Below are 25,719 nucleotides of genomic sequence, written 5' to 3' on the forward strand. Positions count from 1 at the left end.
TACTGATACTATGCTGCTGCAACAGGATCTGGAAAGGTTGAGCAGATGGGCTGAGAGGTGGCAAATGAAGTTTAACATTGACAAATGTAAAGTACTACATATGGGAAACAGTAACCCCAGATCAACGTATCAACTCTGTGGTACTATGCTGACAGTGGTAGAGAATGAAAAGGACCTGGGGGTAATTGTGCAGGCAGATATGAAGTTCTCTGAGCAGTGCAGACGAGCTGCAAGAGTAGCTCATGGTGTCTTGTCAATGATATACAGGAATTTTTCTAGCAGGGACAGGGATGTGATTATTCCCTTGTATAAGGCATTGGTCAGGCCACACCTTGAGTACTGTATACAGGTCTGGAGGCCTCATTTCAAGAAGGATGTAGAGCTGCTGGAACGAGTACAGAGAAGGGCAACAAGATTAGTGAATGGAACAAAGGGTTGCTCTTACGAAGAAAGGCTTAAGTTTTGCAAATTACAGAGCCTGGAGACTAGGCATCGCCGAGGTGATCTGATAGAGGTGTACAAGGCTTTGAATGGCTTGAGCATGCTCAATGCCGATGGGATTCTTCCTCTTGCTCAGAATAATCACCTGAGAGGGCATAAATTCAAATTGAGGAAGGACGGATGTCGGATAGATGTGCGGAAATTCGCCTTTAGCCAGCGGGCAGTTGGTTTGTGGAATAGACTTCCATCGCTTGTTGTGGAAGTTGATAGCCTAAACAAATTTAAGGCTCAGCTGGACAGGTATTTCGAACGAATTGAGGGGTGAAATGGGAGTAGTGGTTGTTTTTTTTTTTTTTTTTATTTGGCTGATGCTGAATAAGCTTGCTTTCTTGCATCATATGCCTCTACTAATGCTAATGCTTTGAGATTTATATTTTTATGTCTGAGCCAATGTGTGTGGGGGACTTCTCACACAGTACACAGTATTCATGGAGGGGGATGTCCAAATACTTTTGGTCATATAATGTATATCCTTAATGTGTAACATATATCCAAATGTATGTCCTTCATTCTAATCAACGATTGCTAATATGAATTTCACCAGTGTTGATCTACTGATGATATGTTGGCTTATATTAGTGATCCATGGGCAAATTCAATGGAAAAATTTTATAAAACTTAAGTAGTTTCCCTTGATTTTCTAAGGATTTTGATTGTGTTTAACATAAAGGTCTTCTAAACAAGCTCCCACCTTATGGCCTGCCAACTGTTTTTAGAAATTGGGTGTCCAGTTTTATTTCTGAATGCTCACTGCAGTTGATGGTAGATGGCTCTCTGTCATTTGACTTCAGATTAATTTCTTTCTTTCACTCGTTTCCTCTTGTATATTGATGACCATATTCCACTGACCAGAAATCCTACCCATAGTTTTGCTGATGATAATACGCTGCATTCCACCATCCAGTTTGAGAAACTTTCCCACAAACAGTCTCAGCTTCTTGAATATCTACCACCGATTCCTTAAATGCTGATTTCTAGTTATTTCTCCAGTGAGGGAAGAAAACTTAGCTGACTTTATTCCTTCTGAAACTCAGTGCTCTCTTAGTTCTAACAAAAAAGAATCTACTTCTAAGGTCATCATCAATGGCACACAGATTTCTCAAATAGATCACATATCTCTATTAGGGAATTTTTAGATTTGTACAGAATGAAGTTCTGCACAAATCTCAAATTCATCCTACCATGTAATAGTGTTTCTACATTGGAGGTGGTGCCTCCACAACCTCTCTCAGTATTCCTGACCCCATTTAAAGGAGAGTAGTCCGGTTAATTAGTAACCCATCTCTTACAAAGTGTCTCTATTTCCTCTCTCACACATGTTCAGTTCCTGTTGCATGCCTTTTCTATAGAGACTTCTACCTGATTCCTCCACTCTCTTCCAACTCAGTCTGAACACATGCTGCTAGTAGTCAGTATCCATTCACTGTCCAACTCCAAACTCACAGGGCCAGCCTTTTATCTTCCTCATTTATCCCTTTTGCTTCTGTTTTCTAGAAGTACCTTCCTCCACATGTATTTTCCAAAAATAACAATCTACAGAAATTCCAGCCTAATTTCAACAAGTATCTTCTGTATTCTCAGTCTTCAACTCATTATATATTTAAAAGTAATAATACCAAAAAAATAAAACTTTAGAAATATATAGTAAGAGAACAGAAGTGTCCTCTTAAATGACCATGAAAATTAATTAAATTTAGAAAACCAAAATAACAGGCAATAACCAAGAACAGTCCAGAATCGAATAATAAAGCTACTGATGAAACTAGCTTAAAATTAAATACAGTGTGTAATATTACATTTCAATGGGAACTACACATCAAATGCTATGGAAATCCTAATAAGTAAAAGTGGAAACTGCAAAGAAATTAAATAAATTAATGGGAAACAAAAAAATAGTGACACTCAATGTGTCTAAAATTAAGTTAAATAGTAAATTTTTCTTGCTACCGAGATGTCTAGATCACCAGAAATTTAGTGTTATGGCCTTGTTCTGTTCTTGGAAGCTTTTTTTTTTTTTTTTTTTTTTTTTTTTAAACCCCAAACATGAGAGGTATTAGTACCTATAATACTTAGTACCATGCTTGGGTTGGTGGTTGAGAAGATGAAAGAAGATATTTATTCACATTAGACTTGAACTTCTGTAGACTGTAATTTTCAGGAAATATGTACAAAGGAAGGTTGTTCCAGAAAGCGGCAGTTGAATGAATAAATGAGGAAGATGAAAGTTGGTTCTGTGAGTTTGAAGTTGGACAGTAAATGGATGTTGACTGGTGGCGGCACATGTTTGGACTGTTTTGAAAGAGAGAGAGCAGGAATTATAGAAGCCAATTTAGAAGAACAGTGCCTATGGAAGTATCTGTAGAAAAGGCATACAGCAGAAACAGTATATTTATGAGACAGCAAGTGGAGAGACTGTGTTAGAGAGGAGTCATTAATTAACCTAACTGCCCTCTTCTGAATGGAATCTAGAAGCCTGAGAGAGGTTTTGGGGCACTGCCCCAGATGTGGGAACAATATTCCATGGTAGGACGGATTTGCGATTTGTAGAGAGTGAACAGCTGTTTAGAAGAAAAGTAACACCAAGAGCGAAAGAGAAAACCAAGTTTTTTGGATGCAGAGGAAGCAATATTTGTAATGTACTTGTGCCAAGAGAGATTAGAAGTCAGAGTAATCCCCAAAAGAGATATATCATTTTGCCTAGAAATTGGAGTGTCACCAAAGATAAGCATAGGAGCAGAAGAATTCTTTTTGCAAGATTATTATTATTATTATTAGCTACATGGTGCAAGGAAGCCTGAGGCTTATGCTGCACCAGCCAAAAAAAAAAAATTTCCCGAATTACCCTGAAAGAGGAATAGAAAAGAATCACCAAGAAAGAGAAAAATGATGATATCCAGCTCAGGACCCTGGGTGTGCCAAACCCATACTCACCAGAGACAACACTGAGTTTTAGAAGGATTAAAATCAACTAAGTTGTCTTTGCCCAACTGGAGAATTACCTGGAGATCAGCATTTAAGGAATTGGTAACGGATATTCGAAAAGTTGAAACTGATTGAGCAGGGCAAGGTTTCTCAAAATTGGAAAGTGGAATGCAATGTGCTATCATCGGCAAAACTGTGGTAGGATTTCCAGTCAATGGAAGAAGGCACTTCTACTTCTATTCCCTTCATTAATATACAAGAGAAAAAGAGTGGGGAAAGAACTGAACCTTGGAAGACACCAGCATTAGTAAAAAAGTTAGAAGACAGAGAGCCATCTACCATCACCCTCAGTGAGTGATAAGAGAGAAAACTGGATAACCAATTACAAAAAAAAGTTGGAAAACCATAAGATGGAAGCTTGTTTAGGAGACCTTTATGCCAAACATGATCAAAAGCCTTTGAGATGTCAAGAGCAACTGCTTGTGTTTCACTGAACTTTTCCATCGAATTTGGCCATAAATGGGTAACAGAAGCCAGAATATCACCAGTGGATCGTTGATCAGACGGAAGGTTTCTAGGCAGTTTAAGAGTTGGTGGTTAATTGATTTTTCCATTACTTTATAAAGAGTAGAAGTAATTGCAATGGGACGATAATTGGATGGAAAGAATTTGCCACTCTTTTTTGGAACTGGCTGGATATGAGCAAATTTCAAAGTAGAAGGAAAAACACCTTTGGAATAAGAAAATGAAAAAAAAGGCAGCAAAGAACAGGAGTAAGTTCAGGAGCACAGGAGTAAGTTGAGAACAAGTGGAGAATTTCATCAGGATCTGGAGCTTTCTTAGCATCAAGATTCATCAAAATCCTTCTCGTATCCTTTTGACAGAAGACCACAGGAGGCATTGAATGGAGTTGGGAATGGTGGGAGGTGTTTTACCAAAATCATTAATACACGAGTTGGAAGAAAAATGGGATGCTAGCAGGTCAGCTTTATCCTTGGCTGAAGTGACAACAGAACCAACTGGTTTTGACAGAGGTGGGAGCAGAGATGGGCAAAAGTTGCGGCCAATAGCTTTGACAAGAGACTAGAATGGAAGAAGGCACTTCTACTTCTATTCCCTTCATCAATTCCCTTCTACTTCTATTCCCATGCATTAAGAATGCAGATAAAAATAAAAATAGGGCAGGAAGCAAGTTTTCTTCTCTTAGCCTGTTCAAATCTAGTTTGGACTGATTAATAACTGCTTTTCAATTGTTGCACGCTTTGACTAGATATAACTGGAACCATTCAAATAAATAACTTCAGCACTTATTTAATGACTAACAAAATGCAGTCTGTCCATCATGATATTGCAGTAGCAGCTTGAAGAGTTTGGGGTTCATGGCTGATATCTATTTTCTCTTTCCTTTTCCCCTTTCTGTTTAATTTATATGTGATATTTCACAGTTTATATCTCAGCTCATTCAGATGGTTCTGGTAGCCTCTGATATCTCTGTAGTCAGCAAATTTTATTATATTTTATTTAATTTTAGCCACCTTGGCCATTACTATCATTTTTCTTTTTCATTATTAATCTATTTAACTTTGTAAATTCCATTTTTACTTATTAGGATTCCCTAAGCATTTTGTGTGCAGTCCTTCATTGAAATGTGATATTTCACACTGTATTTATTTTTAAGCTAGTGGTTTCAGTAGCTTTATTATTTGATTCTAAATTGTTCTGTTATTGTCTGTTATTTTTGGTTTCTAAATTTAATTAATTTACAATGTCACTACACTTCTATCCTCTTACTATATGTCTTTACAGTTTTATATATATATATATATATTTTTTTTTTTTGTGGTACTATTAATTTATTACTAATAGTACCAAAAAAATAATTGGTACTATTAATTTATTAATAGTACCAATTATTAATAGTATTAAATATTATTAATATATATTCCAGTGGAATCAGTGTCTGCAGCCTAGTTTCATTTGTTTTCATGCTCTATTTCATTGTGTTCTCCCTATATGTTTTTTCACCCACTTCTCATACATCTTGTGTGCTATTCTTTTACTCATAATATATATATATATATATACCAGTATATGTATATATTATTAGCTCTATGGTAAACATATGAGGTACAAAATGAACCTCGCGTATTTCGAAGCTAGTTTTTTAAAAAAAAACGAATAGTCCTAGCCCACTAAGAACTTGAGTGTCATCAAATTCTCAGTATTAAACTATTATATTCATTTTTATAACAATAACATGTATTTACTTGCTGCCCCAATTGAGAGAAACATGAACAACTGTTAAAACCATGGTGTTTGTAGGAAGTCCTACAATTTTTGAAAGTGCCATTAATTCATTCATCCTGCTGTTATTCAAAACAAATTAGGCATGACATTCAGGCATAGCATACAAAAAACCTAGTAATTATTTATTCAGCATTTTAGTAGTTCTTCCTTGCCTTTTTTGCCTTGGAGAACATATAGCCTTCCACTCAGTGGAAGACTGTGTATTCTACAAGGCCAAAAATGGCAAGACAATCATTATCTATTTGTGGTCTGGGCCTTTGTTTCCAAGTCGTAGCCATGCACCCACAATTCATCACTAGTAATGATGGAAGTAACAAAATATGGACCAACAGCAGCATGTTGATTAAGATCCCGAAAGCAAGAACTTGCTACTTTCTCTGATTGCCAGTGAGGATGTAAGGTACAAACTTAGCTGAAATGCATTGTATTCCAGAATATTGTGTCAAACTTGATTGGAATATCCCATGAGAACTCATTTGCAGTCACAGTCACTGCTAAACTCAGGTACTGTTTACCTGAGTTCAGCAGTGACACTTCATGCATTACGAATGCAGATAAAAATATTCATAGGTGGCGGGATCATAGTGTATTAGCATTAGCATTAGCAAAGGCACATGATGCAAGAAAGCAAGCTTATATAGCATCAGCCAAAAGAAAAAAAAACCCTTATTTCACCATCCACTCGCTCCAAATTTTTGTCAAGTTCTGCCTCGAATCTATTTAAGCTATCAACATCTATAACAACAGATGGAAATTTGTTCCACCAATCAACCACCTGCTGACTAAAGGCAAACTTCTGCACATCTCTCCTACAACTGTCTTTCCTCAATTTGAATTTATGCCCTCTCAGGCAATTATTCTGAGCAAGAGGAAGGATCCCATCTGCATTGAGCATGCTCAAACCATCCAAGGCTTTATACACCTCAATCAGATCACCTCGCAGGTCCTAGTCTCCAGACACTGTAATTTCCAAAACTTAAGCCCTTCTTTGTAAGAGCAACCCTTTGTTCCATTCACTAATTTTGTTGCCCTTCTCTGTACTCGTTCCAACAGCTCTACATCCTTCTTAAAATGAGGCCTCCAGACGTGTATACAGTACTCAAAGTGTAGCCTGACCATTGCCTTGTACAAGGAGATAATCACCTCCTTATCCCTGCTAGAAAAATTCCTGTGTATCATTGACAAGACACCATGAGCTACTCTTGCAGACTGTCTGCACTGCTGAGAAAATTTCATATCTGCCTGCACAATTACCCCCAGGTCCTTTTCATTCTGTACCACTGTCAGTGTGGTACCACAGAGTTGATACATTACTCTGGGGTTGCTGTTTTCCATATGTTGTACTTTACATTTGTCAATGTTAAACTTCATTTGCCACCTCTCAGTCCATCTGCTCAACTTTCTAGATCCTGTTGCAGCAGTGTACTGTCATTAGTGTCATTAACAACTCTGCCAACCTTTGTATCGTCTGCAAATTTGGATATTAAGCCTGATATACCATCATCAATATCATTTATAAATACAGAAAACAACAATGGACCCAACATTGAACCTTGAGGGACTCCACTAATAACATTAGTCCACGATGAGCAGTCTCTATTGATTACCACTCTCTGTCTTCTCCCACTCAACCATCCCTTTATCCATAGCAGCAATTTGCCTCCAGTGCCACACTGCTCCCATTTCTGCAGCAGTCTTCCATGTGCAACAGTATCAAAGGCCTTTCTAAGATCCAAATATATGATATCAAAGTTATTCTTTGCATCCAGTTCCTTTTTGACTACATCATAGTATCCAATCAAATTAGTCAGACAAGACTTCCCCTTAACAAATCCATGCTGTGTCCGAGCTATAACTGAAGTCTTGCTTAGATGATCCTGCAATGCTGCTTTAACCAGTACCTCCATTAAAATCCTTGGAATGGAAGTTAAACTAATAGGTCTGTAAGTACTAGTGTCTCCTTTTGATCCTCCTTTGTGGATTGGGGTCATATATGCACATCGCCAGTCCATGGGTACCTCCCCTGAGTCCAAGGAAGCTCTCATAATTAGGGCTAAGGGTTTGCTTACTTTCGTTGCTACCTCCTTTAATATAACTGGATAGATTCCATCCACCCTAGGTGCCTTTTTTATGTTTATCTTCAACAATTTCTCCTCCCCTTTACTCTCAGTTATTACAAGATTATCTAGCTTTCTGCCAGAGTTGAATAGACCTCTGGCATTCCCCTCCCTGAATAACTCCTCATGTGTGAATATCGATACAAAATATTCATTTAGTTTGTTAGCTATGTGAGCAGGATCATCAACAGTTGAATCATCGATATCAAGTGGACCAATCTGATTTATCCCCTTCCTCCTAGAGTTTACATAAGTAAAGAACTCTTTGATGTTTTTCTTTGCATGCTTTGCCAAAGATTTCTCGTAATCTGCCTTCGCCTGCCTAATCTCCTTTGTAACTTGGTTACAGACTAGCTTATATATATCATAGGCTTCTGTGTCACATGTTAATTTATATGTATCCCATACATTTTTCTTCTCTGTCACATGTCTAATTAGTTCATCTGACATCCATTTAGGCCTAAATCTTGAACAGTATTTCTTTGTTGGTATGAAAAGCCTAGTAGCTTCCAATATTAATTCTTTGAATGCTTCCCATTTTAAATTTGCTGTTGGTAACATCATCAATTGGTCCCACCATATAGAATTTAAATACTGTCTCAGACCACCGTAGTCACCTTTATGAAAGCAAAATCCCTTTCTTTACCCTTGATGGTACTTACCTCTTTGAGTAAATCCCACTTCAGCACACTGATCACTGCTACCTAGTGGTTCCTTTATCTGCAGATTCTTGATGCATGAAGAATCACTACTGATAATCAGATCAAGAGTATTACTCCCTCTAGTTGCCTCCCAAATATGCTGCTGCTGCTGCTGCTGTAGAAAACAATCATCCAATAAATCCACAAAAGCCTTGCTAGTGTGTGAGTGACCAACCCATAAATTCCAGTCAATCTCTGGGAAATTGAAATCCCCTATTATAAGACACTCTGATTTACTGGCCCACTCTATTTCTCTGCACAATTGATCATTATACTCATCAGATTCGTTTAGCCTATAACACACACCTACTCTAATTTTTCCTTTCCAAGTGCTTACGTCACACCAAACAGACTCAACATTGCATTGTCCATCAACATCAATTAGATGCACTTCCTTAGATTTTATGCATTTCTTAACTAACAGCATAACCCCTCCTCCCTTTCTGTCCTGTCTATCCTTTCTGTACACATTGTACTCCCCAAATCCCAGTTCTGCACTGCTTATGTCTGTGTGACACCATGCCTCAGATATCCCAAGAATTTGATGTCTTGACTAGCACTTCAAGCTCATCGAATTTATTAACTATACTCCTAGCATTGGTGTACATGCAAGTATACATGCACCTGTTTCTACTCTTAGTTACCCTAGCACAGCCCATGTATTTACTTGTTCCACTATGACTCCCAGCAGTCCTGGAAATCCCCATTGCCTTGCTTTCCAGGCTGCTGCTCAATTGAATTTCAATAGAAATAGTGCAAGAATCACTCTTACCTCTGCCAGTGGCTACTGTTAATCTATTAGTCTGTGTATCCCTCCAAGCTAGCAGTTTTCTGACCCACCTAATTCTGCCTCGATAGCATCAGCAAATATTCTTGCACCCTTTCTATTTAAGTGTATCCCATCCCTGTAGAAGCAGTCCCTCCTGTTAACATGCACAGACCAGGCTGAGAAAAATTCTACCCCTTGAGCCTTGCAGAATTCTCCAGGGCGAATTGATCAACAAGGCTCTCATCATCTCTTTAAAAAAAACCCTCATGGTTTTTTTTAAAAGGTTATGTAAAATAGATGACAGAACCTTTACTCTTTCTCAGACAAGACACCTTCAAAGAAAACTGTCTAAAGTGTTTAAATCTTAAATGGAATGAGTAAACTAAATACCAATGCTGTTCTCACTCTTTTTCAGACAATGCATACAAGGGGATAAATTTAAATTGATAAAGGATAGTTGAAGATAGATGTATGAAAATTTGCTTTCAGTTTGAAAGTAGCTGATTATTAGAACAAACTTCATTCAGTTAAAAGAGATAGTGTGAATAAATTTTAAGGAGGAATCAGACAAATTGTTAATGAGTTGCGATTTTTTTTTTTTTTTTTGGCTAATGCTGTATAAGCTTGCTTTCTTGCATTGTTTGCCACTACTAATGCTAAGATTTATTAATGATGTTAGTGTAGGTATTTCATGTTTGATGTCAAAGTTTGCTGATAATGATGCAAAAGTGACACAGTTATTAATGACTGTAATCAGGGGGCACTACTCAAAGTGGAGGAAGATAAACTAAAGAGAAGGCTGGAAAAAGGCAACTGAGGTTTAATACTGATAAATGCAGAGCACTGGATTTAGGTAGAAGTAATCCCAAAATGACATATCAAACTCAAGATAGTGGAATGTGAAGAATGTAGGGGTAATTGTTCAGTCTGACATGAAATACTCTCAACAGTGGAAAAATCTAGAAGACTAGTCCATGAGGCTCTGGCTCTCTCTCTCAGTAATATTTAAGAATGTGCCTGCAGTGACAAAGAAGGGATCACCCTATTGGCTAAGGTGATGATTGGGTCACATTTACAATACTACATGCTTGTTTCAAAAAGGACATAGATCTGGTGGAAAGAGTGCAGAGAAGAGAAAAAAAATAATTGGAAACACAAAAGGGTAATCTTATCAAGAAAGACAGAGGTTCTTTAAATTGCAGTCTCTGTAAAGGATGCAGTGTTGAATCTTTGTAGTAACCTAATTGAAATGTATGAAGCTTTAAATGGTGAGGGAATCTTTGCTCTTTCTCTGACAACACATATAGATATAAATTGAAAATGAATGCTTGCAGAGTAGATATGCAGAAATTTGCATTCAACCAACAATTAATTTGTCGTTGGAATAAAGGTCCTCCTTGTTCTGCAAAGGGTAATTTGAATAAATTTAAAGAAGGTTTGGACAAATTATTAGAAGGAATGGACAAGTGAAGTGTTTTTTTTTTTTTTTGTTATTTCTGTATATAAATATACTGTTACCAATAATTAAACTAATACTAAATATGGCTATTAAAAGTGTTAATTCATCTGACTTGCTTTCTATTTGTAGTAGTTCCTCACTAATGCCTTCGGTAACTGACTGAGGAATTTCATAAAAAATCAAAGGAGCTGAGTGATGTTATTAAAAAATCACACTGGCCAACATGATTTTTATCTCCACTAATATATCAGCTGTTTGCAGTCAATTTTTATGTGTAGATTTCAAAAATTAATCCTCAGAATTTGACATCACATCAAGATTCCTACATATACATTTTTTGTGTTTACTCATAATACCTATATCTTTCTACATTTTAAGGAAGTAGATATGATACCAATCTTTTGTATTACCTACAAATAATAACATTTTCATGTGCTCATAGATGGCAAGGGTTAATAGGTTCAACTGTGCCTGTCTGCTTCCCACCTTTTCCTTTCATTAACAGAAAGACAGTTTTAGTGTGAATAATTGTACAGTTCCTCTCTGTGGAAGGCAGTTTTACCTGTTCCATGCCATTCCTCATACACCTTCAGCACAGTGGGCCTTGAGCAACCAGAAAGATGTGCTATTTTTCATATGGAAGCACCTGGCAGTTCATGTTATGTACAAGTGACTGTTCACCATTTGTTAGTGAACTGCCCCCAGTTTCTAAATATCCATTCAAACACTTTTAAATCAGCTGCTAATGCCCAGTCATCACTAACATTATTGCAGATTCTTGGAGATGATCCTAATAAAATGGAACTGTTTACCTTTCTAAACTGCTTAGGAATATATCATAAAATATAACAGCTATTTTAAATAAAGTCAGTATTTCATTATTAACCATTAGAAAGACACAATATGGCCCTGGCAGCATATGTGTCATTAAACTCCATCACAACAACAACACCTGATGCAAAAGCTCACACAAATCATGCCCTTTTGAAACTCCATGATATCTTAACTACATCCCATAACTGCTACTTTATCAATTTGAATTGTATAACCAGATGCAAATTACCACTGCTCTAGCAAAACTGTTTATACTGCAAGCTGTACAGCATAATCCATTACGGATGAGTTGATCACAATTCAGTGATCACTGAGAGAGAGAGAGAGAGAGATTGGCTGAGTTGCAGGACTTCAGCTTTCATTTTAATAACATCAATTCATTCAAATCTAGCCATTATAGATTACCTTGGCCAACATGGTTTTTACCTCCACTAATATATCAGTGTGTTTGCAGGCAATTTTTATCCATAAATTTCAAATCAAATCACAATTTTTACATATACAGGTTTTTTTGGATTTCCAAATAATATGTATATCTTACTACAATTTAGGAAAGTAGATTTGACACCGATCTGTTGTATTACCTGCAAGTAATGTTTTCGTGTGCTCGTAGATGGCAATAATGTTGGCAAGGATTAAGATGTTCAACCTTGTCTGCCTGTCTCCCACCTCTTTCTTTCATTAATAGAAAGACAGTTGTAGTGTGAGTAATTATACAGTTTATCTGCATATCTATTGTGTATTGTTTGTTTCTTTGTTTTGCTTAGCATTGTATTGTTTAAAATGTTTAAGCAGAAGCAAACAAGGTGTCTGAATCACCCTAACAATTTCTGGTATGTGTATGGAGAGTTTATAACAAAAATATCAGATGAAGAAAGTCTACAGTATTACTAAACCTGTATATTTTTTGGTACTTTGGTTGCAAGATTGGTGATCAGGACAAAATATGGACTCCACATATGTGCTATTTTACCTGCACCATAAATCTGAGCATGTGGCTAACTGGGGAAAATTAAAAGTGTGCCTTTTGCTGTTCCTATGGTGTGGTGAGTACCACAGAACACATTGATGATTTTTATTTCTGCATAACAAAAATATCAGAGATCTCCAGAAAAAAGGAAGCACAGCATCAAAATCATAACATATTATTTGCAGTAAGACCTGTTGCATATAATTAGCATTAGTAGAGGCATATGATGCAAGAAAGCAAGCTTATGCAGCATCAGCCAAAAAAAAAAAAAAAAACTTCCACTTCACTCCTCCTTTCATTTGAAATACCTGTCCAGCTGAGCCTTAAATTTATTTAGGCTATCAACTTCCACAACAAGGGATGGAAGTCTGTTCCACCAACCAACTACCCGCTGGCTAAAGGCAAATTTCCACACATCTATCCTACATCTGTCTTTCCTCAATTTGAATTTATGCCCTCTCAGGTGATTATTCTAAGCAAGAGGCAGTATCCCATCAGCATTTTAGCATGCTCAAACCATTCAAGGCTTTGTACACCTCTATCAGATCACTTCGCCGGTGCCTAGTCTCCAGACACTGTAATTTGCAAAACTTAAGCCTTTCTTCGTAAGAGCAACCCTTCGTTCCGTTCACTAACCTTGTTGCCCTTCTCTGTACTCGTTCCAGCAGCTCTACATCCTTCTTGAAATGAGGCCTCCAGACCTGTATACAGTACTCAAGGTGCGGCCTGACCATTGCCTTATACAAGGGAATAATCACCTCCCTATCCCTGCTAGAAAAATTCCTGTATATCATTGATAAGACACCAGAATAATCTTTTGAAGATATCCTACCATGGGCAATCGAATTGCCTTTAACTGTGCACAAGCTGAAGCATGGTGCATTTGCCATCAGTAAAAAAGGATCATGGTTCCATTTTGCTTCATCTATTACTCAGTGCACTAGCACTGATATGGTCTGGGATCAAATCCAGAAGATGAAGGGAAAATATGCATCTCACCCTTTATTGATCCTAGAGTATAATGGATGAACTATTGCAGAGCCAACTGCAATAGAAAACATTTTCTAACATCTCTGAGTTCTATATTCCCCAGAGTTCCTGGTCCTGAAACAAAACTGGAAAACAGGCACTTAATTTCACATCAAAGAACCTTTATCCTTACAATGGCCATTCACTATGCAGAAGCTAAAAAGATCACTAATCCCTCTATAAGGCAAGTGTTGTTGGACCAGATGGAATCCATTATGAAATGATTAAGCACCTTTCTCAAAAAATCTGTGAATCATGAAGATTCATACAGAAAGAGCATGTGATTCATAGATTTTTTTGTTTTAACATAAATATTCTGTTATAGAATATTTATTCATGAGCAGCTTCTGGATGCCTAACACAAGGCAACCATTCTTGCTTTTGCTAAGCCAGAAAAGGATCCTAAAATTCCTACAAACTATTGACCTTTCACTCTGACTAGCTGTTTGCGCAAAATCCTGAAGAGAATGGTTAATTCTCATTTAATATGGTATTTAGAAACAAATTACCTCTCCAGCATGCGCAGTCTGGCTTCCAAAAAAAAAACAGGTCCACTCTGGACTTTAATTAGACTGGAAACGTACATCTGGGATGCATTCTTAAAACAAGAACATCTGGTGTCAGTGTTTTTTTATACAGAAAAAGCATATGAAACAACTTGGGGATTTGGCATTTTTATTAAAACTTTCTATCCAATTGGTCTTTCCAAGTCTTTGTAGGATCTACCCTCTCTTGTCCCTTTTGCCAAGAGGAGGGAGTACTGCAAGGATTAACTTTAAGTGCTATGCTTTTTGCCATCAAAGTAAACTCCATTACAGAACAACTTCCTTCCTTCAACATAGCACCCCTATGATGATGATTTTAACATATTTTCTCAGTCATGCAACATGAGGATAATTAAAAGACAATTGCAACAAGCCATTGATCACCTGGGCACTGGCTAATGGATTCAGCTTCTCACCACAAAAGAACATTTGCATACACATAGGGGATCACATCTGGTGAGTATGGGCTTGGCACATCCAGGGTCCTGAGTGGATATCATCATTCTTCTCTTTCTTGGTGATTCCTTTCTACTTCTGTTAATATCTCTCTCTCTCTCTCTCTCTCTCTCTCTCAGGGTAACTTGGAAATTTTTTTTTTTGGCTGGTGCAGCATAAGCCTCAGGCTTCCTTGCACTATATGGCTGCTAATATTAATAATAATAATAATAATAATAATTCCTGTCATAATCTTCATCCTGAACCTGAATTGATGCACAGACAAAATGCTGTTCCAGTGGTGCTAGACACAAAATTCTTGTGGCTCATGTTTCATAAAATGTTGACCTTTCTGGAACACATCTATCAATTCCGTACAAAGTGCATGAGAGGCTTGAATATTCTCTATGCTTTCTCCTCTACATCTTTAGGTGCAGACCAATATACCTTACTATGCATATACTGTGCACTTATGTGATCTAAACATGATTATGGGTCCTGGGTATATGCATCAACACCAGAAACGGTGTACTTTGATGGCGGGACCCTGTCCATCATTAGGCTATCTATATTGCTACTGGAGTATTTTGAACATTTCCTGTCCAGAGCCTATACGTGGAAGCAAATTAACCACTGTTATCACTTTGATGTAAGCAGTTGTTTCTAACTTATGATTTCAAACTTAAATTTCTGCCAGACCATCCTGTGTGGACATCTGTTTTTGAGCCATGATAGGAAAATTTGCACAATGCCTGTCAGACTGCCAATAATACTTTCAGTATTTGGGTCCAAGCATTACCCCAAGATTTGATTGTCGTGGTAGACAAGGCTGCCAAAACACTATAGCAAACCCTTAATTGCTCACATTCTATCATGCGACTTTTACCTTAAGAACTGGCAAAAGTCAGACACTCCATCATCTACCTGCAGCTATATTCAGCACACTGAGCTGAGCACTCTAACGTCTTGCCAGTTTACAAAGGCAGCTCGAAGACGGAATCATGTGTAGGATCTGCTGCTGTCTTTCCAGAGACTACTATATATAAACAGATTCTCCCTAAATCTAGCATATACACTACAGAGCTGCATGTTATAGAGTTAGCTAAAGGTTTATTATATATTCCAATTCTTTGAGCATATTACAGGCCTTATCATCATAAGATACAATTCTCATCCAGTCCTGTCTCAGATTCAGCAGGATACATTCTCTTTATGAGAATGTATCTTCTGCCAAATCAGCACTTCCCATTAATAATCATTGCCTGTCAGTTCCCTATGCAGACTACAGGTAAATAATAATCAGAAAGGTACACTCCCAATGGCAGGATTTATGGAATAGACAGACTGCAAATGAATTATGTCAGATATAGCCTGTAACTGAACCTAGTCTAGTCTGCTCACAGATCATAAGGAGGAAGGTGTTCTTGCTCACTCCACATAGTACACAATCATCTGTGCATTCCTTTTTGCTGAGGGCTGATGACCTTCCTGTATGCGAGTCCTGTGATGCCATTTTATCTGTGAGACATATTTTACTTGACTGTAGGGATTTTAATGATACACATTTTACCACTTTTATCCATTTCACTGAGCCTTATACACCTTTTATCCAACAATGATGATGTGTCAGCTGTTTTTAAATTTTTACAAATTATGAATAGTTTTGTATACATTTTTTTATCTTAAAAGTATATCTGCAATAGTATTATGTATTCAGTAGATAGATGTTACCAGTAATGAGTATTGAATTTCAGCCATCTCTTGATATCCAAGATACAGAATTAATAAGATTAATTCCATATATAGAATACAATATATAAGATTAAATGAAAATGTATATACTATACATATAAAAGTAATACTATTTGCATTTAATGTTAAGTAATACTACTTTCATTTGGTATTATGTATTTTCAAAAAGTTTATTTATACTTCAGTTACCTCTTGTTCTTTTCTTAACACTGTATGTGTTGATTTACTTTTAACATCTTGAATTTTTATTTTATAATTTTTAGTAATATCAAATGTGTATTTATAAATGCGTGATTATTAATGCAGAGGAAAGTTTTTACTTTACTAATAATGCACAATTATTATCAAAGCAGTAAGTTTGACTCACAGCACAACAAAACAATATGCTAATTTAGATAGCGTACAATTTTTAGCATAAAGTACCATAAAACAAATCATGGAAATTTATCTTTAATTTTGCAGATTCAAGAATAGCAGAATATGACAGTGAATGTGAACACTCTTTGACAGGTATGTGTATGATATTGATAATAATAATTAAAAAAACTGGCTCCTTGCATGTTGCTAAAGTGCATGCCTAAAAGTTAACTTGATTTGCATTACTAGAGTAGGCATAAAAGCATATTAGAGCCGTTACTATAAATAATGCAAATTATGGCAAAATAAAAATATATCTGCATGACACTGTAGATTGTAAACATTCACAATGTGAAAAATGCGTCTTAAAGTATTTTTGTGTGTTAACAAAATTTTCACGTTCTGGCAAGCTATATTTCTGTTTTTATGTGCTTGTGAATGGCCTGTATATGCTGCTGCTGCTGCAATGGCTGTCCCTTTATTTTTTTCATTATTCTCATTTTACCAATTACTTGCATGTATGCTTAACTTACAGAAGTATACTTCTTGAAAACAAAATTGATTCACAGAAGCTGTTTGCAATCTACAACACCCCTTGTTTTAACCCCAGGTAACAAAGAAGGAGAAGGGGTTGAAGATACTGGAAATGTTCAGGAGAACCAAGAGTCACCAGAGTCTCCAGAGCTCAGTTTTGCTGAAAAACGTGATTTCTTTCAACGGCTTTCACTCTCTTCTTCATCTTCTACTGTGACCTTCTCATCTCCCTCCAAGATTCCTCCTCCTCCAAAACAGTTTCATGATGAAACAACAGTTGAACAAGGAAAAGTTTTAGAAGAACCATTGAGCTTTGCAGATCGACTAAAATTTTTTGAAAAAGGACCTGAACCATTAATTGAGAGAGTTTCTGAAACAGATTTATTTGAAATAAAACAAATGAAAACTGAAGTATGGGAAACACCTGATGGGAATCAGTATGGGGTAATAGAACCTGAGGAAGATATAAAAATGGATAAGCAAATTATAGAGAAGATAGATGTACAGAAAGAAATATTAACATTTGAACATATACCCTCCAAAGAAATTGTCTGTGATCACCAGCTATATGCAGAGAACCTTAGTTTAGAAGATAAAGATTTGCAAGTCCCAAAATACCTAAGAGAAATGCCAGATAAAAAAGGCATAGATGAGACTGCTCTTTTACAAGATGACGAGGTTAGTAGAACCACTATTAAAAATATTGAAGTTCTTGAAGATAAAGAGTATGAGATACTTGATGAGAAAGTGACAGAGATTGACAGAAATGAAGCACCTGACGTTTCAACGCCAGAAAAGCAAGCATTGTTAGAAAATCATGTATATGATGATGAAAAATGGGTTATTGTTACAGAAGATGAAATCAAAGAGGTCAGAAACATAGATACTGAATTTAAAGAGACTAAAGAGGCTGCTAAATCATCTGAGGTAGTTATAAGTGATACTCAGTTACAAACTGATGAATCTGATCATACTACTTCAGTTATCTTAAAAGATATAAAAAAAGATATTCCAAGTTCTTTTAAATCTGACAGAGACACATCTTCAATTGAAGATTTAGAAACTGCAAATATATCTATTGGAAAACATATAGATATGAAAGAAGCTATTTTACCTGAAAGTAGTAAAATGTTTGAGGAATATAAAAACTTTTCAGCTATAAGTAGTGAAACAAAAGAAGAGAGATATTTATCTGATGAAAAATTATCCTCTGATGTTTTTATTGAAGCTGAAAAAATAAGATCAGACTCTGTTAGTGTTAGTTCTGAATGGACAGAAAATATTGAGCCCAGAAAAATTCAGCTCCACTTGCCAAATGAAGAAATAACAAGAAAGGAAACAATTATAACTGAGCACTTTGAAGATCATAAAATTTTAGATCAAATATCAAAGGTACAGGATGTCATAGATTCCACAGAGATTATTTCACAGGAATCTTTCAAAATCATAACTCCAGAAAAAGCATCTATAACTAACAGCAAAGATGAATCATTGGATCTAAAAGAGGTTTGCAGTTTATCTGAGGTATGTGCTATTTCTAAAAAGGTTAAAGAAGATTATAGTGAAAGTGCAGATACTTTTGAAAAAACCATTTATGATATGACAGGAATTACTCAAGCATCAGAAATTAGTGTTCCTGAAGTCACAGAAATGGTGGAGGTCTATGAAGTACTTTCTGTTTCACCTCAATCCATTAAAGTTACAGAACAGTTTGAAGAGCAATTAGAAGTTGATTTTGCTGAAATGCAGAGTCCCAAAATGCCAGAAGTTACTTTCCATTTTGCTTCTGGAGATACTGAAATTGCAGAAGAAGGTGAAGAATTAATTCAAGATTCAGAAACATATCCAGAAAGTGATGGCTTCCAGGAAATTCTAAAACATGAACGTATAAAACTGGACAAAACAGAGAATATTTCAGAAGAATATACAGTAACTTTAGCAGATCATGACAAAGAGCCTGTACAATTATATGAAAAAGGAACTACTGCTGAAAAGGAAACAGGAAAAAATTTAAAGATAGAGATTACAGAGAAATCTGAAGAAAAAGCAAAGGTAGCAAATCTAGATGAGTCAGTTTCTTTTATTTCTGATATTGTAGAGGAGCAAAGAGAGTCAGAGGAAATTGTATTACAGGACTCTCAAGTGGAAGGGGTTACTTCTAGTCTAGAATTTCTCAAAGAGCCAGGGAAACCTGGAAAATTTGGAGTGCAGGTTATAAGAGAATATCAGCAGCTACCTGCAGAGAAAATGACTGCAGATATGGGTAACAAAACTGATGAAACAAAAGATGCCATGATAGGTAGAAAAACTTTTTATCATGATGAGATGACTGAGGCTTTATCTCAGTCAGAAGGCATAACATATAAAGAGGATGATGATACTTCAGAAGGAATAAAAATAGCTTCCATGGTTCATAAAATTTTTGAAATTACTGACCTAAGTGAAGAAAAATTTGAAATTTCACAGGAAAGTCTTTGTGTAGAAAATGATGATTTTCCAGAAAAACCTGAAAAATTAGCAGTAACAGAAATCATACAACAGCATGCAAATGAAAAAATGATATCTAAATTACCTCAATCATTTAAAATAGCAGAATTTGTAGATTTAAAGGCAGAAAATGATACTGATGAGATGGAAAAGTCAGATATCATTATATCAGATGGTAGTGAATTTATTCAAGACAACAAAGGATCCAATATTTTAATGTCTGAAAAAATACTTAACATATCTGAAGATACTTTGGATGCAGAAATAATTCTTGAAGGCATAGAAGACCAGGAAATTATTGAAAAATGGGAATCTGGTTTTCCTAATGAAATTGGAGCAGGAAATACAACTGTTGAAACTATAAAAGTTTCAGTAATGGAAGAATCACAAAAGTTTGAACAAATACAAGATTTTTCAGATATTTTCAGACCTGTTGAAGAAATCAAATATCATAAAGCAAATGGTACAGGTGAAAAAAGCATGGTATGTTCTTCATTAGTTGATAATGAAACCACAGAACTTAAAATAATCAAAAAAGAGCTAATTTCTACTTTTCAAATGGAACAAGTACACTCTGAAGAAATTAAGCCAGAAATATTAACATTTGATTCCAGCAAGGAATCTGACTCTCAGAAAGCCAATATTGAAGTAACTGTTTTAAAAAAAAATGAACTTCCTTCACTCCTTGATCATGATGTTGAATTATTAAAAAGTTCAGAAATTGAATTTAAAGCTGCAGTTGCAACTCAAATACACTTTATAACAGGTGATGATACACTAAAATATGACTATACTGAGGGATTAAAAAACAATGAAATATCTGAACTTGTAGATAGTGATTTAAATATTAGCAAGTCATTGTCTGAAATTGTAACTGTATGTAGAGAGGGGAAAGTTTTAAAGCCAGAAGATGAGGAAGTTTTAAAAGTAAAAGATGAAGCAGGATTAAAGCCAGAAGATGAGGAAGTTTTAAAAGTAAAAGATGAAGCAGGATTAAAGCCAGAAGATGAGGAAGTTTTAAAAGTAAAAGATGAAGCAGGATTAAAGCCAGAAGATGAGGAAGTTTTAAAAGTAAAAGATGAAGCAGGATTAAAGCCAGAAGATGAGGAAGTTTTAAAAGTTAAAGATGAAGCAGGCTTAAAGCCAGAAGATGAGGAAGTTTTAAAAGTAAAAGGTGAAGCAGGCTTAAAGCCAGAAGATGAGGAAGTTTCAAAACCAGAAGGGGAGGAAGTTTCAAAATCAAAAGACAAAATTTCAAGACCAGAAGGTGAGGAAGTTTCAAAACCAGAAGAGGAGGAAGTTTCAAAACCAGAAGAGGAGGAAGTTTCAAAACCAGAAGAGGAGGAAGTTTCAAAACCAGAAGAGGAGGAAGTTTCAAAACCAGAAGAGGAGGAAGTTTCAAAACCAGAAGAGGAGGAAGTTTCAAAACCAGAAGATGACAGCATTTCAAAACCAGAGGATGAGATTATTTTAAAACCAAAAGATGTGGCAGTTTTAAAACCAGAAGGTATAGAAGCTTTTTCAAAATCAAAAGATGAGGTAGTTTCAAAACTAGAAGGTGGGGAAGTTTCAAAACCAGAAGGTGAGGAAGTTTCAAAACCAGAAGGGGATGGAGTTTCAAAACCAAAAGATGAGGGAATTTCAAAACTAGTGGATGAGATTATTCTAAAACCAAAAGATGAGGGAATTTCAAAACCAAATGATGAGAAAGTTTCAAAACCAGATGATGAGAAAGTTTCAAAACCAGATGATGAGGAAGTTTTGAAACCAGATGATGAGGAAGTTTCAAAACCAGAAAGGGAGGGAGTTTTAAAATCAAAAGATGACAGAATTTCAAAATCAGAGGATGAGATTATTTTAAAACCAGATGTGGTAGTTTTAAAACCAGAAGGTGATAAAGTTTCAAAACCAGAAGGTGATAAAGTTTCAAAACCAGAAGATGAGAAAGTTTCAAAATCAGAGGATGAGGTTATTTTTAAACAAGAAGATGTGATAGTTTTAGAGCCAGAAGATGTTAAAGTTTCAAAACCAGAAGATGTTAAAGTTTCAAAACCAGAAGATGTTAAAGTTTCAAAACCAGAAGATGAGGAAGTTTTCAAACCAGATGGTAAGGAAATTTCAAAACCAAAAGATGAGGAATTTTTGAAACCAGAAGATGAGGATATTTCAAAATCTGATGATGGAAAAGTTTCAGAACCAGCAGGTGAGGAAGTTTTAAAACCAGGAGATTTAGAGAAGACAGCATATATACCTTTGTGTACTCAAACACAACTTTCTGAGGACACTTTGTTAGGGGCAATTTCAGAAACTTCGGAAGTTTCCAAAACAAATTTCTCTGATGCTATAGATTCATCTAAAGAAGTTCCAAAGCAAGTTGCAGAGATTCAAGAATTATCCCAACCTTTGTTTACTGTATTTGAATCCAGAGATCTTTTTGAAAGCAGTGCATTGACTGTTGAAGACACAAAAACCAAAGAGAAAGAAAGTGATGACAACATAAAAGCAGAATTCATTCAGTCAAAACATGTTGTCATTGAGGGTGATAGTAAAAAGTGCTTTAGCCAAGAAAGTATAAGAGAAATGTCAGAAAGTGAAAAAGGAGTGCCAGAAAGCACAAAAGAGATTCCAGAAAGTGCAAAAGAATTGTCAGAAAGCACCATCCAAACTGTATCATATAAATCAGAAGTAGATGAAAAAATGGTAGTTCAAAAGGATGAAACAGAGAAGCAAACTTGTTACTTCATTGAACCCATGAAAACATCAGAACTTCATGATGAAACTGGATTCAAGATTGAACAGGACTTAAAAGAAATTGATGACATAAAGAAAAAAGAGAAATCATTACTAGAAATTAGTGAAGTTGCAGAGGAAATTATAATTCAGGATAGTGAACAAAAATTTAGTGTATTTTCTGTAGAAGAAGAAACTGGGGAAATGGGAAAGTTGGAAAATACAGAGTTAACTGAAGCAGTTATTGATCAGATAGACTTCCCATTACTAGATGACAGGATCCCAATAAAAGAAAAAGAATTACTTTCTAGCGAATTGAAATCAAATAAAAACTTAGAACATGAAGAAATGTTTACTGCCTCTGATGAAACTGCTGAAAATCAAAATGAACTTGATTTTCTCAAATCTGACAATGAAATATTAAAGCAGAATAAAATGATTGTATATGAGGAAAGGAGAGACACAAACATGACAACAGGTAAAAGGTTTCACGAAGTTCATGATGGATTTCCACATGATAAACACACTCATGAAAGGATAAGTAAAGAGGTAAATCATGTAGAAATTGTGCCGCTTCTTCAACTATCTGAAAAAATTGCAGATATGCCAGTGGATCTCAATGGTCATGAAGCTCAAGGAAAAGAATGTGTTTTTCTTAGGGAAGTAACTTTTGAAGAAAGAACAGAATGCAGTGTAGATGATATTACACTTCCATTGACTGAAGAAATGGTTTCAGCAGGTGAGGCGAAGCAGGAAACAAAACAGACACATAAATCAGTTGTAGTTAGTGAATTAATTAAAAAGGATTTGGAGGCAACATCAGATGTTTTGGATAAAAATCTATCCAGTAGCAATCATATTTTGCATCATGGTACTCTACCCCCTTTAGTTGCAGAAGAAGAAGACTCATCTGATCATCTTGGTGACTATGCAGAAGCAAAATCATTGTATGAAGAAAAGGAACGGGAAACAGATGCTATGATAGTATTTCAAAGGGCTTATGTGGCACAACAAGATAGGGTAGGAAAAGAAAAGGTAGAATCAGTTGAAGTAACTCAGTTTAAAGAATATTCAAAAGAAGTATTTTCTGTTTCTCCTGAGCATCTGATTGGTAAAATACCAAAACAGATACGAGTGGAAGCAACTCCAGATAGATTCTTAGAAGAAGCGGGCACAGGAACTGATGCCAAATTAGAAGATTTCCTAAAATCAATGACACATCCTATTTCTTTTTCAGAAGATACTTCACTGCCACCAAATTTAGAAAAACTAGATAAAAGAACTGAAGAATGGGTAGACCAAAGTGGTGAAATACTCAAAGAAGACAGCATGAGAGAGCTTAATTTGGAAGGTCTAGAAAATGGTGCAGTCTTTGAAGAAAGAGTTCCAACTTTAGAAGATGAGCCACAAAAAAGGAGTTCACCCACTGTAGAATCATTTGATGATGAAGCAAGAGTTGAGAAATGTGATACTGATATAATGATGCAATTACTTGATTATGTGTCACGAAGTGAAATTGAACTGGCCGAGGTGCGCACTGAAGATGAAGCTCCTGACATTGAAGAGGATATATCACCCTCAGCTGAAGAGGATGCCGAAGCACAGATAGAATTAGAAGAGCCAAAAAAAGATGAGGAGAGTGCAGATTTACTTGTTCCTAAGGATAAATCCTGTACAGATGATACTGCAGCCTTAAGTAAAATAAATGAACAAAACTTAATTAAACCTATTTGTGATAAAATATCCTTAACAGCTAGTCCACATAAGTCATCAGTAGACACAGTTACAAGTCCAACTCGAAAAGAGCCAGTCTCTGAAGATGCAGATCATACGACAAAAGAAACTGATTCATGTGATGGATTTCAAGATGGTTCTGCAGTTGTTACTGCACACGAATTTTATCCCCAGTCATCTTTAGAAGTAGAAGTTGGGAGTCGAGAAAGTGATGACGGTGGATCTCACATTCACAAAGACCAGTTAACTCACATAGATATATTACAAAAAAAGATAAGAAGTGATGAAAAATTAATATGCACAAATATCTGTATAGAACATACTTTGTCTGAGACTGAAGTTAATTTGCCATTACCACCAAAAGGCACCACAGATATATTGCCTTCTGAAGATGTGTCATCAGTATCAGTTGAAGTAACAGCCAAACTACAATCAACTGAAATTATGCCATCTCTTGATGCCTCAGAGGTTATTCATTCAGGTATTTCCTTATTAAAAAGAATGTCTGAATTCTGGGAGGGAAAATGTGGAATCAATGCTGCTGATTTAAAAAAAATTGAGATTAATGTTAGCAGTGCAGTTGCTTTCATCTTTCACTAACAAACTTATTAGAACTTTCTAATAACAACTAGAAATTTTTGTATGTTTTTGATATTTGTTTTAATTATTTATAGATATAATTAGATTACAAAATTTGCTAAAAATAAATTATGATTTACATACAGTTTTTTTATGCTTTTTGATGATTTTTCATTGATTTTTTATATATATATATATATATGTATCAGTTATAATGATTTTCCCCCTTAAATTTATATTATTTTATTAACCGTTCTATGAAGAGCAGCACTGTTTGCAGCACTGGCCATTATCATCTGTTAAAAATTATTTGTAAAGAGTATTTTTTCAGGAAAGAGCAGCATTGTCTCCAAATTTTTTCCAATTAATACTAAATGATAATCAACAGATGAACTTTTTGTTAAGTTACTGTTAGTGTATTTTGATACTGAGCTTATAGTAATATGCTGCTTGAATGTCAGCATATTTAATTATCGTAAATCACCTATTGAATTAAAAGCCTCTATATGAATCAGTGATTTTAATGAGATCAGGATTGATCAACTTCTGACCATTAGGTATAAAAAATGATTTTAGTACTGATCCATGAGTGAGTGCCAAAGGTCCATGGACTAGTACTAAAATCATCAATGAAATACAACAGAACCTCATAAATCCAGCAACATTATGACAGATTTCTGAAAATTCTGGATTTTTGAAACTTAACATTGTATATCTCCACTGGTAGTAAGGTGTTCAGATATTGAACTACTGTAGTAAGATTACATAGTGTTCCAATGGAATGCTGGAGCAATGTTGCCACTGTTGTAATTATAGTGTATTGATCACTTTAGGAAACTTTCGTGAACCTTAAGTTTAAAAAAAAAAAGGAAAAACTGTCAACAGCTGCAATTATTGTAAATTGAATGTGACCATGATGAAACTACTGCAACTTACCAAAGTCACTCAAACTTATAC

General features: G+C 35.6%; 1 protein-coding gene across 1 annotated transcript in view; it reads left to right on the forward strand.

Moving 5' to 3' along the window:
- LOC150088120 (uncharacterized) overlaps positions 1–25,719 on the forward strand; it is a 1,786,788-nt gene that overhangs the window by 1,605,085 nt on the left and 155,984 nt on the right. Inside the window, exons 40-41 of the mRNA XM_090370030.1 lie at positions 16,804–16,851; positions 17,234–24,664. Coding sequence (XP_090226156.1) covers positions 16,804–16,851; positions 17,234–24,664 — 7,479 coding nt within the window. The remainder of the gene's footprint in view (positions 1–16,803; positions 16,852–17,233; positions 24,665–25,719) is intronic.

This window comes from Mastigoproctus giganteus, chromosome 3 (genome assembly GCF_048544385.1).
Source record: "Mastigoproctus giganteus isolate SK-2022 chromosome 3, ASM4854438v1, whole genome shotgun sequence".
Lineage (NCBI taxonomy): Eukaryota > Metazoa > Arthropoda > Arachnida > Uropygi > Thelyphonidae > Mastigoproctus > Mastigoproctus giganteus.